This window comes from Labrus mixtus, chromosome 21 (assembly GCF_963584025.1).
Source record: "Labrus mixtus chromosome 21, fLabMix1.1, whole genome shotgun sequence".
NCBI classification, from domain to species: domain Eukaryota; kingdom Metazoa; phylum Chordata; class Actinopteri; order Labriformes; family Labridae; genus Labrus; species Labrus mixtus.
Window position 1 is genome coordinate 11,584,589 of NC_083632.1, and position 18,446 is coordinate 11,603,034.

Sequence of the window (18,446 nt, forward strand, 5' to 3'; positions counted from 1 at the left end):
AGAAGGCCCTTTACTGTAAACCTACAGCTGCATTAAGGAGCGGGCCCCTATGTCCCCTTCCTCTTCTCTAATTAAACATTCATCAAAAATGATCTATGCTATTTAAACTTAATGGGCATAACAAGACAATAACAATACCTGCAAATACTTGAGACTAAAGTTGTCATTATACGAGAATTTTAAACTTAGATATGATACATATTGATGTCTGTATCATTACCTGAGCACAATAAAATAAAAATTGAAGTCCTAGGCCTTTGTTAAAAATATTATTTTAAGATCTGTAGTTTTTTAAAAGCCGCTGTTGTCTACTTTTCTACACTATCAATCATTCAAATAATGGAGATTTTGTCATTTTAAAACAGGTGGTTGTAAAACACCCTTACCTCACCCAGTCATTTACAATATGCCACAAAGTGAGTTGAAGTTCAGTTGTAGGAATGGACATTTTTTGATCCATGCATTCTACAGCATTAGGGGTGGTAATCACCCCCCACAACAGAAATGAAAATTGAAAAATGTACCAGACACTTCTGGAGTCCCTGAAGGTCTGTGGCTCCGGACAGCTGCCTGGCACACCCACAAAAGCCATGACTGGATTTGGCGGACTGTTTTCGGGGAGGCTCTGACCTGAGCGTCGCTCATATTATCTGGTTAATAAGCGCATGGGAAGCATCACTTAAAGCTCTCCCTGGAGCCCAGTGTGGCCTCACTGCAGGGGGTAATGATCTTTTTTATTAACAGTTGCAGAATGGACACTAACGAGGTGGCTGAACTTCTCCTCCCAGTGTGAACCTAACATCGCTCCACAATGACAGTACAAAGACCGAGTAAGCAGAAATGTAACAACAGTTGTTGGGAGGCTTCAGAGCATTGACAGCTCTGGGTTTGCCCGTGCGGGGCTCCAAGACGTACAAGGAAACCCCGAGGATCAGGGCCTCCTGTCCGGATGACACCAGCAGGAGCCAGCCACAATCCCCTCCTGAGCTAGCATTAGCCAGGCTAACAAATGTCTTCCCTTAATTCGACATAATTGCAAATGGATAACTGTATTCAAAAACTTTTAGTTGAGGTGTTTATGGGTGAGAGTTGTTAAGGAGGTCGCTATAACCGGATGGACGGACAACATCGATTTCAGGACCGTGAGTAAAAACTGCGGAGGGGTCTTCAGGTGAGAGCTTAATGCAGCCGATGTTAACATTAGCTCGTAATGGTAACTAAGAATACCACGTAGTTTAGCGATTAAAAGGTATATAAAGTAACAGCCTTGCTACTGTAAACACTGATTTGACGTCCACTTTTATTTGATACAGAATCACAGTGCGTAATCCTTTCGCGTTTTTCTCTTTTTTTCCCCGATTTTGAGAAGCATAATAACATGTAACTAGCCCAATTAGCATTAGCCAAGTGTAGCACCTTTTTATGTTAGTCAATAAAAGTGTTGAAATGGTTGTTTCACTAAAACCTCCTACAAGTCAGTTTGTCTGAAAGATTGAAGGTTTGTTTGACGCTATAACTCAATATCATTTAGTTGTATCGTTTACATTTGATTGTTCGGTTAAAATACTTAAACATTTGTTGGTTTAATATTATACTAGTTCATGTTTATGTTTCTGACTGACTGTCAACATCTTTAAATAAACATTTTGCTATTAAAAATCCGACACTAGTTGATGGACTCTCTGTCAGGTAGGAGCAAGTCAAGCCTTGTATTTCATGTAATTATTATAAAATATAGTAGAAGAGATCGAGGAGAAGTTGAAATAATTCTTGGTCTGTTGCGTGTTAATGACTTTAATTGGTTATAAAATGATGACAATGACGTAATTACCTCCCCACGCCCGATGTACAATTTGCTTGGTTTCCCTTCTTGTTCACTTGCTGATTTGACAAATTGAATATGCAATTTGTCAAAGTATCCTAGGACCTAGGCATCTGAACATGCAGGAGTTTTACTGTCACTGCAGGTTAGATCACGATGCTTTTTTGGTAAAATACTTTATCTGCCTGTGAACTGTTTCAGTCAGAATCTGAGAAAATAATTTTGCTTTGGTTCAACATCATCATCACATTGTATTGTCAGTACAGCTGGTTAGATTAATCTGCTACTGTAAAGCGTAAAACTTGAGCTGTCTGTGACTGTCAAATGTTATTTAAAGAAGCAGATGGATTTTATAAAAATGTTTTATAATCCTTTTTTACAGCTTATGAAATAGTGTTTTTTAATGTAAATGATTTTAGCTACAGTAAACTAATGCATGTTCATATGTGCCAGATTTCTCTATTCAGACGGTAACCAAACCCAGCTAGTGCACATTATAACATTTTTAATATTTGTGTCTGTCTGTGTCATTCTAGGCATGATGGAGGGACTTCATAGTCAGGCTATTAGCCTGGACCCACGCAGGCAGGAGCTGCTAGAGGCCCGCTTTACTGGAGTTGGCGTGACCAAGGTTCGCATTTCTAAATAACGATTTAAATAAAAAATATTTGAGCTGCTGATTTTATTCTTAAATCTAATGAGGGTTCCATTTTTAGGCGGTGCTTAGATACATGTTAAAATGCAGGAAATCCTCCCACAACCCTAGCCCTTTTGTTTAAGTGTGAATCTAAACATGGGCATCATATTTTCTCCCTTGTATGCAAGCCCTTCAGCTTGGGAGTATTCTCTATTTCCAGTATTGACTGATGCCCTGTGTTCTGAGTTTCCCCTGTGGAATGATGGTGTCTCCCTGAGCTAAAGCTAAACAAGACGATCTCTGTCTCGGCTGACATGGGAGCCAGCCAGCAGCTCTTTGTTTCAGTTGAGACTAGTGACACTGAAATGGCACCGAGGCTGAAGCTCACAGCACAGGCTGCGCGTGATGCTGCAACCCTGCTGTTGAACTGAGTATTAGAAAATGGCAACCCCTGAGAAAGCAATCACTCTTGTCTTCGACCTGTAGTGCTGCTTTGAAATGAAGTGTTAGGCCTGCTTGCCGTGAGATAACAACTGTGTGAATGATCGAAGACTTGGGGTATGAAAAATATAGGAAATGTTTTATTTAAGTACCATTCGATAAACATGTTTTTTTTACATGTTGAGAGAAAAAGAGCATTTCTGGCCGTATGTGTGACCTTGAGCAGCAGAAAGCCAGCAGGGCCTAAAAGCATTAGCCTCCTGCTCCAATTAGCCTGCTGTTTCTTCTAAGTCTCATCAGGCTGTGCAGCTGGCCGTGAACAGTATGCATGACTCAAACTGATTCCACCTAGTGGATGTTAACTGGAGATCTGCAGATTAAAAAGGGGATACATTATTCTCCTTCTGTGGTGTCCTTGCTTATTGGCTCTGCTTTGTTAGGAAAGTTACATCTTAGGTGATTAAAGCACGTGCTGAAATTTCTGCAAAAACAAGATCAAGGGTGGGGGAAAATAATATACTTATCAAGTCTTAAGTCCAATATCAAATCTTAAGCCAATAATTTGAAAAATGTGAAAGTTGTGAAGATCTGAACCTTGATATTTGAGTTTTCTTGTAAGTGGATGTCAACAGACCTCAACAAAAAAAAAAAATTTGGTAAATGTAGGACACTGGAATTATTGGATAGAGATCATAATGTTTCACTTGACTTTTCCATTTATAAATATGATTCTGAAATGTGTGTATCTACTTCAAACAGAGCACAACACAGATCTTCTGTCAGGTCTAATGCTTTGTTTTTTACTTTCCAGAGTTCAGCCAATAGTGAATCATCCAACCAGTCTCTATGCAGTGCAGGATCACTCAGTGACAAGGAACTGGAGGTTGGTGTGGTGGGATTTAAAAAAAAATAAATCTTTATAACAAATCAAGGTTGGAAATTAACTTTTTCGCCTACCTGCCACTGACGATGATGTGGAAAATTTCACAATGTTTATTTATTAAAGCTGTGCTTCTTTTCTGCTCATGTCAGACACCAGAGAAGAAGGGCAATGAGCAGAGAATCAGGAAGAGAAAAGGAGACATCTATGACAGCAACAGCCAGGGTAAGTCGTACTACTTACTGGTAGGGGTTTCCAAAAGAAACAGCTCCATTTTTATTCTGTATTATTCACATCATATGGTTTCATATTGGCTCTCTATATGCATGGTTTTTAATGTAGAAAACAATTCTAAAGATACAAGTCATATTCAGTGTTGTTCCTTACATCTGTGCTGTTTTTTTTCCAGGAAAACTGAGGGGGCAAAAAATAAGTGATTATTTTGAGGTGAGTAAAAACTTATATTGACCCCATATTCATTTTGTTTGTAAAAATGTTTGGCTTTAAACACTTTGCTTTGCCTTGTTTCAACTCACTCTCAAACTTGATGTAATCTCTTAACCCTCACTTTCTGACTTTCTGAGTCCTTATCCTTACCTTTTGAATAACATCTATTTGTGCTATTTTCTGTCTTGTTTGCATTCTTTGTTACTCATGTCCCTGTGGCCAGTTTGCTGGTAGCAGTGGCTCTGGCACCAGTCCTGCTCGGGGCATTTCCATGCTGGTGCGCTCCTCTCCCCAACATTCACTGTCTAATCCTTTGGTGAGCACCAGCATCCATCTCCATAGCTTTCTTCTTCTTTGTGTGTCCTTTGTCACTTCTTCTTTTTTTACATTTTCTTTTACTAATTTACCATCTGATAATTCTTCAGTTAGATTCAAATTCATTTGTATTTTTTGTCAACTCAGAGTGTCTTTATTATCTTATGATAGAGGGACGGGAAAGTACACCGTCTGTGTTGTGGCTAATAAACATGTGCGATCAGTGACTTACAGTGTACCATTGGATAAAAGGACTATTCAAATGTGTGGCCACTGTCTGGGGCTGTTTGTCAATATGTTTGACTATTGTATCAACCAAAATCAAGTTAGATTCATTTCAGTTTTCGGCTTTTTAAAAACATTTGTTCTGGTTCAAGATCTCTGCCCAAACTTATAAAACCATTTCATTTGTTAATTTGACTCCAATCAGAAAACAGGACCATTTTATTAAAGATTCCAAGGAGCTGGTTTGGTGTAGATGTTTTGCTTTGAGTAGAGGTGAGACAGAGGAAGCAACATGGGTTTGAAAGCTTACCATATTATGCCAAGACACTGTTGACTGCACAGCATGAAAAATAACTACAAAAAAAGTCTGGTTCAAGATCCAGGTTCAACATTTTCACAACCCAACATTTGTTAGCTCAGGCCAAAGAGTGAGGGCCAACACAGTTATCGTGTCAATATGATGTGTTTCACACGGTGCTGACCCTTTCCTGATCATTCAGGTCTCCTAAAGCAAAACGTGTTGTTATAATCCTTCAGTCTTACCAGAAATGTATCTCCTGTAATAGCTCAAGTATTTGATCCTTTTCTTTCATCCCCCTCTAATATCTGTGATATGTTACCATGACATTTATTACTGTTTTTTCTCTCTATCTTTCTCCCTTTCTGTCTCTCTGGATTGCAGTTTCAGCACGGCAGTCCTTCGTCCACAGGCTCAGTACACACTGACTCTTCCTCTTGCAGCTCAGTTAAAACAGCCCCCACATACTCATGCTCACACAAGGCCATCCAGGTAATAACCCCACAAATGGATCTCCATATTTATCTTTTCTGGGTTTTCTTAAGTTTATTCTTAGTCACATTTTAGGGAAACTTTTCATCTGGCATTGTATTTTGTCCTCTTGAGTGTTCAATTGTAAAAGTGTCTTTTGTTGCATAAAGTGTGCCTTCTTTGATACAAGTCGTTTTAGCAGCATTAGTTGAGTTTGGCTGAACTTGTATTCATGACACAGCCATGTACCTTTTTCAACTATTTATGAAGTACCACTTGTTTCTAAGCCGAGCACGCAAAAAGTAAAGGTCAAACTTTAAAAGGCTTTGCCACCCACACTGCACATAATCCGACATACAACACACATCCATCCCCTGCATATTACACTAATTGGCCTAATTAAAGGTCAGCGTTTTGAATTCTGGGGTAATAACCAAAACACCAATGACTTATTTTAATACATTTAAAGTGATGGTTTGTTAAATTGTGTCAGGCCCAAAGGGTGTCTCTATAATTTAATCAGGACGAGATGTGAACTGTCAATCTGTTGTTACCCCCCATGTTCAGTCAGAACTGACGCTGCTGAAGCTGAGCGCTCTAGAGAAGGACAAGAACTCTGACCTGGAGAAGAAGGAGGGGAGGATAGACGACCTGTTGAGGGTAAGGGGGTGTGAAGTAGGACTCAGTTTAAGCTTTGGGTGAGGGAAGTTTACATTTTATTCCTGACAAACTCTCATACTTTGAAATGCAACTTATACATATTACTCTTTTGATATATTTAATAATCACTTAATATTGTGGAAAAATGTGCTCCCACATGTCACACCAACCCGGGTAATTAGCCTGCTCCTGTCTGGTTTCAGCTCATCATGAACCATGTCCTCATTAATTCTCAAATACCATTGTTGCTTAATTTAGATTTAGATTTAATTTAGTCAGTTTAAGACGAGCACAGCCTTGAAAGCTGTAGGTAACCACGATTTGATGTCTGAGGCTTTATGTGTTGGCAGGCTAACTGTGACTTGAGGCGGCAGGTAGATGAGCAGCAGAAAATGCTGGAGCGCTACAAGGAACGGCTTAACAAGTGTGTGACCATGAGCAAGAAGCTCCTGATCGAGAAGGTGGGTTTATCTGCACGTTTATACAAACATGTTCGCCTGAAAGAGACAGCTTGTCCCACATTGTGAAAGATAATTTGGTTACTTTTTCCACTTATCCAATAATTTTAAATCAACACAAACATACATCTGTGTTTTTTGTTTTGTGATCGATGTATCAAATCATTCATACTCTGTTTTTTTTTTCTAATATCAGTCAAGTCGTTTTGTAAGAATACCTACATCATTTTTTGTTCATTCTTTTTTTGTAGTCAAAGCAGGAGAAAAGGGCCTGCAGGGACAAGAGCATGCAGGACCGTCTGCGTCTTGGCCACTTTACCACTGTCCGGCATGGAGCCTCCTTCACTGAGCAGTGGACAGATGGATTTGCCTTCCAGAACCTCATCAAGTCAGCATGCAAACAGGCTCTAACATCTGTGTGTTTTTCTTTGGGCTGTAAGAATACGGGAATGTTCACACGAGATTGTTCTTCCACACTCCAGGCAGCAGGAGAAAATCAACTCGCAGAGGGAGGACATAGAGAGGCAGAGGAAGCTGCTTGGGAAAAGGAAACCGCCATCCATGGCCTCAACCCTTCCACCCAGTCTGGAACAGAACAAGCGAAAGAGCCGGAGCAACGGCCAAGAGAATGAGGCGTAAGATCACAAACAATAGCTACATTACATCACATAATGAATGTTCTACACGGACCAGGCCCAGAGGTGGGCACAGTTAATCAAACATTCAACTCCATTAACAGTTAATCTGTAAACAAAGACGTTAGCTTTGATATCCATTCATTCCGTTATTTTTTTCCCTGAAGTTAAAATGAACTGGTCGCATCAATAAACAACAAAAACATCCGTCTTTTACAAGGTCTGTAGATGTGAGTTCTTAAGAAGCTGTGATGACTTAGAAAACTCTAAATTACACACGTCTGTGTTCAATATCTATGAAAATAAATTAAACTTTTCATTTATAACATATCGGCATTACGTTACACAGGACACAGATGTGTCAGCTGAAAAAAGAGAGAACAATAGAGTCAGCAGTCCCGTCTCATGAAGAGTCAAATGAGGTCAGCTGACTTGAGTCAAGGTAAAATTTATTATCCCCGATGGGTAATTTGCTTTGGAGGAAGTGATCGCAAGTAATGGAAATGACTTTAACAGAAACCAAAATTAACGGAAGTTAAATGTTCTGATAAGTTTTTTTTTTTTTTTACATTAATGTCTATGTTTAAAATACATAAAAGGCTTAACAGTGTTAATCCTCGGCTCAACGGACGCATTCTCAGCTCTGACCAGGCCAAAGTGTTAAGCAGAAAGAAATCACTGACAGCAGTAATGCTTGAATTGTGTTGTTTCTGATCTTGAGGGTTTAACTGGAATGCATCTGTAACCTTTGTTCCTTTGTCCCACACAGGTTGTCTTTAGCAGAATATCACGAGCAAGAGGAGATCTTCAAACTTCGAATTGGTCACATGAAGAAGGTACCAGATCACAAAAGCAGCTTTTTCTTCATTTTTGGTGTCTGTTCCTGGGGGCATGTTTCTCTCCAGACCCAAAGAACTACCACTACTTAGATAACATATTTGTGTGATTGTTACAGGAAGAAGCAGAGATCCAATCAGAGCTTGAGCATTTGGAGCGAGTTAGAAACCTGCACATCAGGGAACTGAAGAGAATCCATAACGAAGACAGCTCACAGTACGTATCATCTCATCATCAGTGTAATGTACCCTGTAAACGTTCTGTTGAGTGCTTTTGGTATGAAATAATGATTTTAAAAAAAAAGAAAGACAAATGATACGTTCTGCTCTAGATTTAAAGACCACCCTACACTGAACGAGAGATATCTTCTGTTATATTTACTTGGAAAAGGTGGCTTCAGTGAAGTTTTCAAGGTAAGCATGAGGGGTTTAAGCTTGCTTTCATACTTTATATGTTTCAGTTCATAATCTTACAAGTTGTTGGTGATCATATCATTTTTCTTGCAGGCTTTTGATTTGACAGAGCAAAGGTATGTGGCCATTAAAATCCATCAACTCAACAAGAACTGGAGGGAGGAGAAGAAACAGAACTACCACAAGTGAGTCTGATCTCCTGCTAACTTTGTCCTGTTCCAAACCCTCAAGCTTTAAACTGTGATTTGAAAACATTATTTTTTTATGAAGTAAAAATAAATATCTCATGTCTTTTCAGACACGCGTGTCGAGAATATAGAATCCACAAAGAACTTGACCACCCTAGGATAGTCAAACTGTTTGATTACTTCTCACTGGAAACAGACTCGTAAGTGACGCTCATCTAAAAAAAAAACCAGATCATTTATAGATATTCAGTCTAGTAGTAACTGAAACCTTCCCATTCTTTGTGTTGTATGACCTCTGGCAGGTTCTGCACAGTGCTGGAGTACTGTGAAGGCAACGATCTGGACTTCTACTTGAAGCAGAATAAGCTGATGTCTGAGAAGGAGGGTCGCTCCATTGTCATGCAGATTGTCAACGCACTCAAGTACCTCAATCAGATCCGCCCGCCAATCATCCACTACGACCTCAAGCCAGGTGATCTCAAAGTTTGAGTTTATATTTCTCAGAAAAGCTTAATTTCCCTTCTTCTTTTTGATTTCACTGATATCTGTCTGTTTACTTGTTGTGATTTTAGGAAACATCCTGTTGGTGAACGGCACAGCTTGTGGAGAGATTAAGATCACTGACTTTGGTCTGTCTAAGATCATGGATGACGACAGCTACAGCTCTGCAGATGGCATGGATCTGACGTCACAGGGCGCAGGGACCTACTGGTACACACACACACGTTTCACTTTAGTAACCAAACGACAAATATGGCCTCACAGGATTGTAGGCCAGGTGTTGCCCTTTTGGGAACCCTCTCTCCATCCAGAAAACCTGTAGAGGAAATGTAGTATAAAGAGTTTTTAAATGTGTTGTGATTGTGGTGTTTCTAGGTACCTGCCCCCTGAGTGCTTTGTGGTGGGCAAGGAGCCGCCCAAAATATCCAACAAGGTGGACGTTTGGTCTGTAGGGGTCATCTTCTACCAGTGTTTATATGGACGCAAGGTAACCAGTTGTTATGTTTTGTTCAGCTTTTGTTTAATCCATGTGAAAAGTAAGCAGTCTGTTCACTTTCTCCTTTTCCCCTTTTTCTCCAGCCGTTCGGTCATAACCAGTCGCAGCAGGACATCCTTCAAGAAAACACCATATTAAAAGCTACTGATGTGCAGTTTCCCCCCAAACCTGTGGTCACCACGGAAGCAAAGGTGTGATACTCATTTTACTCAGATATAAGTTATAGCCTGTTGAAATGCTGCATTTAGTCCTGAACGTGATGTAATTCCTCCTCAAGAATGTAGTTCAAGATGCTTTTTGATTTAATGGATGAGTAGAAAGCTAGTTTTGATTTTTGGCTTTTTGAATTTAAGTTGAAGCTTGTTATGACAAAAATGAAAGAAATGTTATAGGCAGAAATGAGATGAAGTAGGTCCAGAATTAAAAAAGTCACTTTGTGCCCCCTCTCTGCCTCCATAGGCCTTCATTCGACGCTGCCTGGCATATCGCAAAGAGGACCGTGTGGATGTTCTGCAGTTGGCCAGCGACCCCTTCCTCATGCCACATATTCGCAAAGCGCTGGGCAGCAGCACACTGCTGCCGCCTCCTCTTCCCTCCACCTCCAGCGTCTTCAGCAGCAGTGCCTCTGACTGAAGCTAAACAAAACAAAAAACAACCTAGGATGAAGCCACGTGGAGACATTACACGCTTTAAGAAACTTCTTTGCTCCCTTTATGAAAGAGAGCACGATGAGTCGTAGAGATCCTAAAAAAGTGTGAATGGAACCAAAATGATGGGGGATGTGGTGATGTAGTAAATAAGACATGACCACCTCCATCATCCAAGTGGTTAAAGTGATGTGCTGGTCTGTGGCTGTGGGCTCATTAGAACCTGAAGAGTTGCCCATATGCATGCACCAACACAAAAACTCTGGCTTATTATGAGGGGCTACTTTACCTGATAAAGAGCACCTGAAAAAAAAATTGCACAACCGACAGGCTGAGAACTTCTCCATGTGTGGAAGATCTGCCTGTACTCTGAGGAACGTGTGGAAGGAAAAGCGTTCATGAAGTGTCATTGCACTCTGCTCGAGATGTATCATCTATCAAACTATTTTTCATAACTACAGCAGTCACTTTGAAACGCGTCTCCCTATAGGTTTGAACCCGAGATGTAAGGAAGGGCTTGTTAAAGTAATAAGGAGTGACTGATGACCAAAGTTCAAGGCCGGCCTTGTCCTCATGAAACCATTAAATGGTTTATAAAAAACTAACTTGAAACAGAGGAGAGCTGATTCTAGAAAGCGTGGCTGCTTTTGACCTATTTTAAAGATTTACTGGAAAACAGCGTATCAGCGTATTATTTTAATTGTTCAGTCCATATTTTTCCATGAAATGTAATCCCTGTAATGGTTTTAACATTCAAGAGGGGACTGGCTATGAGTGAGTGTTGTGATGAGAGTTAAGAGTGGAAAGAAATAACAATGAAATTAAAAAGACATTTGTTTAACTGTGCTGTCTCTGTCCATTCTGGGGGAAATGAGGTTTAATCAATACACCTTTTATTGTGTTAAACAAAAATGTTTTTAAACTGATGCACATTCATATACGTTATTGATTGAACCATTAATGCATGATTCAGAACACGGTAGAAATTCTCCACACCAGACTTTTATTTTAACAGCGTAAAATGTTTATTAATTCAAATCCTGACATGAGAGCATCCATCACATCTCTGACAGAACTGTGACGCTGCAGACTGAACAGTCATACCATGTATCTGTTTACAGCCTGCAAAGCATGTTTGTATGAGATAACTGCAATCAAGTTGAATGAAATACTGACAGACTCCTGTTAAATACTAAACTTAATCTGTTTTTATAAAAACCTACCTTGAAGACATCACAGAGCTTATAAACAGAAACAGGAGGCTTTCTCTCTGACCGTGGAGAGAGTTACAGTGATTGAAAGATGAACAGTGCAACAGGAAATAAAGGATAAATCAGACCTAAATCTGGTGATGACTTATTTAAAATTACATTCTAGACAGAGGAAGTGTAAGTTTTATCTTTATGCAACTTTCAGATATTAGTGGAAAAAGCAGAGGATAAAAAGAAACAAAGTCTGTTATCTTATGCTGCTTTCTTTTCGTGACATTGCAACAAGCTTTGTTCCTGCCCTTTAAACTTCCACAATTCTTTCAATCTCCACTTCACAGCAAAAGTTACAATAACCCCCTCTTTGTAACAAGTAGAAACCCACGCGGTCTGGACTGAGGATCTAGTCTTCTGTACTGAAAAGTTTTGGGAAACGAGTGCAGAGTGCAGACATAATTTATTCTACTTTGGCAAAGTATCCAAATAAGATTTGAATGACATCCAGGAGCGAATGAGTTATTTTCCAGCAGGCTTATTTGTTGTAGAACTGCGAAGTCACCCAGGCCAGTCCCCACTTCAGGTTGGTGAGCATGAATTTAAGCGCTTTGGTCCACTGCTCCTCTGAGTTGAACTGAGTTTTGATGGAGTAAGAGCCGCCGCTGCCTCCCGTGTCCTCGATCTTACCCTTCTCCACATCCATCCTGAGACGAGGAATAAAACACTGATTACAGTCAAACACTCCTGGTGTCAAAATCATTATCTGGTACTATTTAGAAAGAAGTACACATGCTAAATGCTAATCTCTATGTTGGGGTTAAAGCTGGAGAAATCTTTGTCTCTCATACTTTTTGACTCAACAAGTTTCACATGAGACTCTAGAGGGCTTTTTGCAGCAATGTGATCCTCTTTTTGTTTTCTATTTTAAAATCTAAATCAGACCAATTGTTCCCTTACCCCCCATCTCTGTTCACCTAAGGTATTTAAAGTCTGCTACCACGCTGGTATATGATGATGACCGACACTAACAAGGTGTTGGTAAAGGAAAACTAAAGAGAGGTGGCAACTTCTACCATGTGCTACCTTTAACACGTGGAGGACTTTGTTTTAAGCACTGATCCCTTACATTTCAACAAGGATATAAACCTCAAACTTATCTGATCACCTTTAGTGGTTGAAATGCTTAATAAAGACCCCACGTTTAGCCATTTGCTATCTTACAAGCAGTGGTACAAAAATTGCCACCTGTGTTTGAGGATGGCACCACAGGATCATCAAAACGTCTCTAAATTTGTTGGCCTAATTTGCTGCTTCGATAAAATAACATTATTTGTGCTGAGAGGACATTAAGGCCTGTAGGTCGAGCAAAAGAAAGGTTCAGAGTCCAAAATGTAAAGGTTGTATGGAGAGGTTGGGTGTGTTTAAAGGCACATGTTCTGTTTCAGTGACATTTTTGACATAAGTGGATGCCTGTGATGGCTTCCCGGCTCTAGAGCAATCAGTAGGCGTCGACTTTTTTTTGAAGAGGAATATCGTTTGATCAATCTGAGCCCTATTTACTGACACAGAATCAGCTGGATCGAACCTTCAGACGCACCATGAAAGGGGAGCAGCAGACAGATGAGCACATGGAGCTCTATAAGGCAGCTGTCTGCATCACAAACTAAACAATAATCATGTTTTTACGTCCAGCTCTGAGGTCTATAGTGCATACAGCTGTACCGGGTTTACCCAGGTTATACCGCTTTATCTGCATTATTTAATGAAAATAATATAATTATGCACAATAAAATATGAAGCACCAGTGCAGTGTGGTTTAAGTGTTTGACTAAATGTCCTACTGGAGGCCCTGCTTTAATAATTCAAAGAGTTATAAAGGCAAAGCTTTCCCAAATGTCCCTTATTTTCCTCAATAGCATCATCACAGCCCACAATATTACAGACCCTCTAGAGTATGTTACACTTAATGGTTCAGAAAATTGTGTTCAAACTTCATGAATATTCACAGCTTCAACCTAAATGGCTGCAGTGATGCCCTTCTTAATGAGGACGGTGGAAACTGTTCAAATCATCGTGGACTGAGGGGATCTGACCTGTACGGAAGGCAGAAGCCAGTGTCTCCTTTCTCCACCTCCTCTTTGAACTGCTGCACACAGTCGAGGAAAGCCACCATTGCGTGGTCGAATTTATTGTCCCAGAAGAACCTCAGGCCGCCTGTGCAGTACAGAGGAAGTTCCTGGAAGAAGACGAATTATTAAATAATTTGAGCCTGTGAGAGTGTCTGATTGTATATGAGAGAGCTCAGCTTGATTATACTACAGTCATTACCTTGGACTTGTCTGTCAGAGACTCTAAGTACGAGTGGTTTCCATACGGGACAAGGCGGTATCTGAAGAGAGAAGGGTTGTTCAAGCTTTATTTTATGTTGAATCATAATCAAAAAACACTAAGTTGATGGTAAAAAGTAAAACCAACAACACTCCAAAAAGAAGGATTAGGATTTAGGATTATGTGCAAACTACAACTGACCTAAAACATTCAATCTGAATAAAATACTATGGGGAGGGGGGGGGAACCCAGCAGCAAAACAAGACCTGGAAACAGATGGAGAGTTAAAAATCCCTTTATAAGTGTAAGGAAGTTCACAAGAATCAACTAAAAACTCAGTAAAACGTTTATGGACAATCATAGACTCCTTCATTAGCTGTTTTCACACATGCTCAAAGCTCCTCAAATTTCCAGGTGTGAACGCAAAGCAGCCAAATATTTTCGCCCAACTTTTTCCTGATGGTCTAGTAAAATTTCCACAGGGGGGGGGATGAGTCGCTGTGTGAACACAGCAGGTAATATTCAGGAAAAAGTCCCCATGAGCGGGGTTGCCAGGGGGATGACATTTATATATCCTGTGACAGCTTTGCAACTGGTGGGATTGTCATGCATGTAAGGAAGCTGCCTCAGACTCAGTATTTTCTATTCAACTCGTTCGTTCTGTGAATATGTCCAATTACTCGTAGCACTGATGTAAAGGCAAAATATTGCATTATACCATTAGAGTCCTGTTGCCTCGTCCTTTTAAATCGTGTCTTGCCTCCCAAGACCACCCCTCCACCTTAGACAATGCTGCATGGAAGCACAGATGTGTATGTGTGTGTGTGTGTACCTCTGAAAGCGCAGCCCCATCTTGTTAGCCAGAGCGTGCAGCAGAAGCACTGTTTGCCCCCAGGCCGCGTTGATTTCATTCCACTCCACAGGCACGCTAGGGAGTCGACCCAGACGGAAGTTGTTGATGGTTCCAAACTGTCCGCTGTGCCTGCAAACAGACGATTCAGAATCGCATTCAAAGGAAAATTGAATTTGATAAAATGATGTCCAAGAGGCGATACGCGTTAAATATTTGCTCGTGCTAGATGATGAGTTACAGAAAAAACAAATGATTTATTCCTCACATGCATGACATCTATTGTGTCTGTGCGTGTGGGTGCATACCAGATGTGAAATGTGGCATTGAAGACGTTGGTCTTTTTCAGGCGGTCGAGCTGAATCTGGCAGTAACGCATCTGATTGTCGACACTCTTCAGCTCATCATCCAGCTCCAGCTGTTGCCGTTTAAACTCGCTGTACTCCTTTTGGTACCTTTAAGCACAAACACGGAGCAGTTAGCTGCTGTATCCTGGAGTTTACCTCCTGTTCGCACCGCCCTGCACAAACTCACTGTAGCTCTTCTGTGTCCAGCTGCTGAGACTGGATCCTGCTCTCTGCCAGGTCCTGAGCCACGGCGGCCCTCTGCTCCTCCACAGACTCCAGCTCCTGGACCAGTGCCTCCTCCTCCTCATTTAGCTGCTGCAGCTCTGCCAGCAGGGTCTCCTCTTCCTCCACCTGCAGGTGTGACAGCAGCTCCAGACACTGCCTGAAATACACAAACACAGTTTAACTTACAACATCTGGATTCAGTTATTTAACAGATTTTAACTTAACTCACTTGTAATTCTGGCATTCGTTCTCTGTGATGTTGAGCTGTGTGTCCAGGTGGTCCAGCAGGGTGTCAGTACATTCCTCACACAGCGGGTGGTCAACGTCTGTCTGGCCCGACATGATGTCAAACAGGTCGCTGGTCACCTGTGTGTGATAAAATCAGATCAATTAAAGGATCAGATAAACTGACACAGTTTGTTAGTTGTGTGGTTTTGGTTAAAAAAAAAAAAAAAAAAAAGCTTTACCTTCAGCCTACGACTGAGATTTTCCATGGTGCCACCATCAGATGCTTCTCCGATCAGCGTAAAGCTATTGGCGCTCTCTGTTGACATCATTCTGCAGAGCAAAATTCAGCAGTTCACTCAAAATGCAAACAAAGACACCACGAAAAAGTGATCCCTTTTCAGCTGAATGAAAATCTTTAAGTATTCACCGGGCAGGAGGGATGTATTTTCTTGAAACTCCATCTTGCTTGTTTTCTACAAAGGTCTCCTGAAAGGAAAATATAATTCTGACAATCAAGCATGCTTGCCGTAAAAAAAAAATTAAAAACCATGTCATTTAACATGATGGTATTGTGCAAGCATTTGTTTACTTTCTGTGCTGGATTCTTCAAAATATGCATAAAGTCAAAGGTTTATTATGGCAAGCCGTTCAGGAAATTAATATATTGAATGAAACTTTCAATATATTGAATGGAAGTCCGTAGTGTTATTTCAGCTGACATCTCAGTAAGAGACTAAAAAAATCCCTAAAGATGGATGCACAAAGTGCGCTCAGCAATGATTGTTGAACATTACTACTCATAAGCAGTAAAAGTGTTCCAATAATTGATGATCTTCAAGGTGACGCATTCTACATTCCAAATTATTCATATCATTTTGAGTATGAACAGCTGTTTTAAAAAAGTTTTGACGGACAACAAACTATTGGTATATTTCAGCTGATGTCATTTTGCAAAACCAGCATATTCAGCAGGGTGTCTTTTGGATTACAACAATGAAACTGGTGGATTTGGATCATTGAAATCAGCTTCAATTCCATAAATTCACTTTGTTCAATATATTCAAAGTTTCATTCCATATATTCAAAGTTTAATTCCATATGTTCATAGTTTCATAGTTTCATTCCACATATTCAAAGTTTCATAGTTTCATTCCACATATTCAAAGTTTCATAGTTTCATTCCATATATTCAAAGTTTCATTTCATATATTCAAAGTTTCATTCCATATATTCAAAGTTTCATAGTTTCATTCCATATATTCATAGTTTCATTCCATATATTCATAGTTTCATTCATATATTAATTTCCTGAACGGCATGCCATAATTTATTGATGGATTATTGATATAACTTGTAAAAATTCACAACACATTGTTATACATTGTTTTCATAATGTCTGTGGTGATGGTACTGTAGTTACTAACGGAGCTGTCAGGTTTCTGTTTTGTAAACATCAAACAGTTTAAGCACTTGACTTTGCACTTGGTTTGTGTGCTACACTTACCTCTGGTGCTGTCTGACCCTCAGTGCTGTCAGCTTGTTTGCTGGGGGTCACTGTGACCAAAGGAGCTGAGGAGGAGACAGTAACAAACAAAAGAGTCACTTCATGAACAGTTACACTAAACGTCACACGTACTTTACAGCAGAGATGGTTGACTCTTGGGATTATACAAACCAATCAGCTCCTGGATTGTAACCCGGTCCAGCACATTGAAGGATGTGTCCAGTTTTAGAGGCTGACAGCAGCGCTGACACACGAAGCTGACCTGCATGGTTGTGCTCGACGACTTAGAGCCCTCCATCGTTAACTACAAGAAAACACATGAGAACACAGAGCACACTGTTTGAAGACTGGATGAGTAACACCACTAGCAGCTTGGTATTATGTTTCCCAATGGGATTTTAGAAGTTACTGAAACGCTGAATATCTTTCGAACAATTAAACTCTGTTTGGTAAACAGCCACACAGCTAGGTTGCTAATTGTAGCTTCGCAGCAAACCAGAGCGTAACAACGTCAAAACACGTACGATGGACTCACTGTGGCGTGAAGAGTCAACAATATTGCATTATAATCCTGGCTTGCACATACCGAGGGATAAAAAATCGCTCTATTGCATCTACCGTGACTGTTGCATTTTACACCTCGGGACTTATCTTTCCACTTCCGTATTGTTGTTTACGTCGGACGTGACGTCAGAGTTAAATGTGTCGGAGGCATATATTTTAAACTAACTAACTAACCGCTGCTGCTAGATACAACAAGAAGTCTTACCAAATGACTTTATTAGTGTGTGGAATACATTTATTGAAAAGTGTGTGACTTAAAAAAGCAAAAACAATTTTAAATCAGCTGTAATAGAGTATGAATCTCAATGTTTGTGTCTGTTTGGACAAATTCAAGCTTAGAACTGTCTCTTTGAATAAAAAACGTTTCAGTCTCTCCTTTAATCTAGATTAAAGTATCAGTGTTTCTACGCTTTTTTTTTTTTTTTTTTTACAACCTATGGTTCTATACGGTGGCTGGGAAGTGCAAAGCAAAATTACAAATGTGAAAATGTTGAAAAGCACATTTACATTTTTTTTTTTTTTTTTTTTACTTAGTTTTTATTCATTTCTCTCATCAACAACAGTACAATATGAAAAATATTTCTTTTTTTCCCCTCTTTCCAGCTGTTTAGTTACATTCGGATATTAAGCCAGCAGAAATAGATTACAAAAGTAAGATACAAATCAAAATGTCCACTCCAAAGAATATACATATACACAATAATACACATAAACAAACAAGTACATAAATAAATGTTCATAAAAGTAGAGGAGAAATGAAAATCATAAATAAAAGTTGTAATCATAAAGAAATAAATTCTAATCCACTCAAAGATATCACGTGT

General features: G+C 39.9%; 2 protein-coding genes across 4 annotated transcripts; one reads left to right on the forward strand and one right to left on the reverse strand.

The window, feature by feature from the left end:
- Positions 1–532: 532 nt before the first annotated feature.
- LOC132955489 (serine/threonine-protein kinase tousled-like 2) lies at positions 533–10,528 on the forward strand. 2 transcript variants are annotated; one of them, XM_061028344.1, is made up of 21 exons: positions 533–1,171; positions 2,359–2,453; positions 3,712–3,783; positions 3,933–4,005; positions 4,190–4,227; positions 4,451–4,543; positions 5,450–5,557; positions 6,104–6,196; positions 6,547–6,657; positions 6,906–7,042; positions 7,137–7,289; positions 8,059–8,125; positions 8,245–8,342; positions 8,458–8,539; positions 8,633–8,724; positions 8,838–8,927; positions 9,030–9,199; positions 9,300–9,438; positions 9,604–9,715; positions 9,808–9,915; positions 10,184–10,528. In XM_061028344.1, the coding sequence occupies exons 2-21, from the start codon at positions 2,361–2,363 to the stop codon at positions 10,355–10,357; spliced, it is 2,103 nt and encodes a 700-aa protein (XP_060884327.1). In that variant the 5' UTR covers positions 533–1,171; positions 2,359–2,360; the 3' UTR covers positions 10,358–10,528. The 2 variants fall into 2 exon arrangements, with proteins under 2 accessions (XP_060884327.1, XP_060884328.1); XM_061028345.1 differs by lacking the exon at positions 4,451–4,543 and having other exon boundaries at positions 535–1,171.
- An 867-nt stretch (positions 10,529–11,395) lies between these two features.
- Positions 11,396–17,749, reverse strand: becn1 (beclin 1, autophagy related). 2 transcript variants are annotated; one of them, XM_061028350.1, is made up of 12 exons: positions 17,594–17,749; positions 17,230–17,362; positions 17,059–17,123; positions 15,982–16,040; positions 15,794–15,884; positions 15,556–15,692; positions 15,289–15,483; positions 15,063–15,209; positions 14,737–14,886; positions 13,905–13,965; positions 13,670–13,812; positions 11,396–12,280 (listed from the first exon to the last, which is right to left on the reverse strand). In XM_061028350.1, the coding sequence occupies exons 2-12, from the start codon at positions 17,354–17,356 to the stop codon at positions 12,112–12,114; spliced, it is 1,344 nt and encodes a 447-aa protein (XP_060884333.1). In that variant the 5' UTR covers positions 17,357–17,362; positions 17,594–17,749; the 3' UTR covers positions 11,396–12,111. The 2 variants fall into 2 exon arrangements, with proteins under 2 accessions (XP_060884333.1, XP_060884332.1); XM_061028349.1 differs by having other exon boundaries at positions 17,583–17,749.
- Positions 17,750–18,446: the final 697 nt, after the last annotated feature.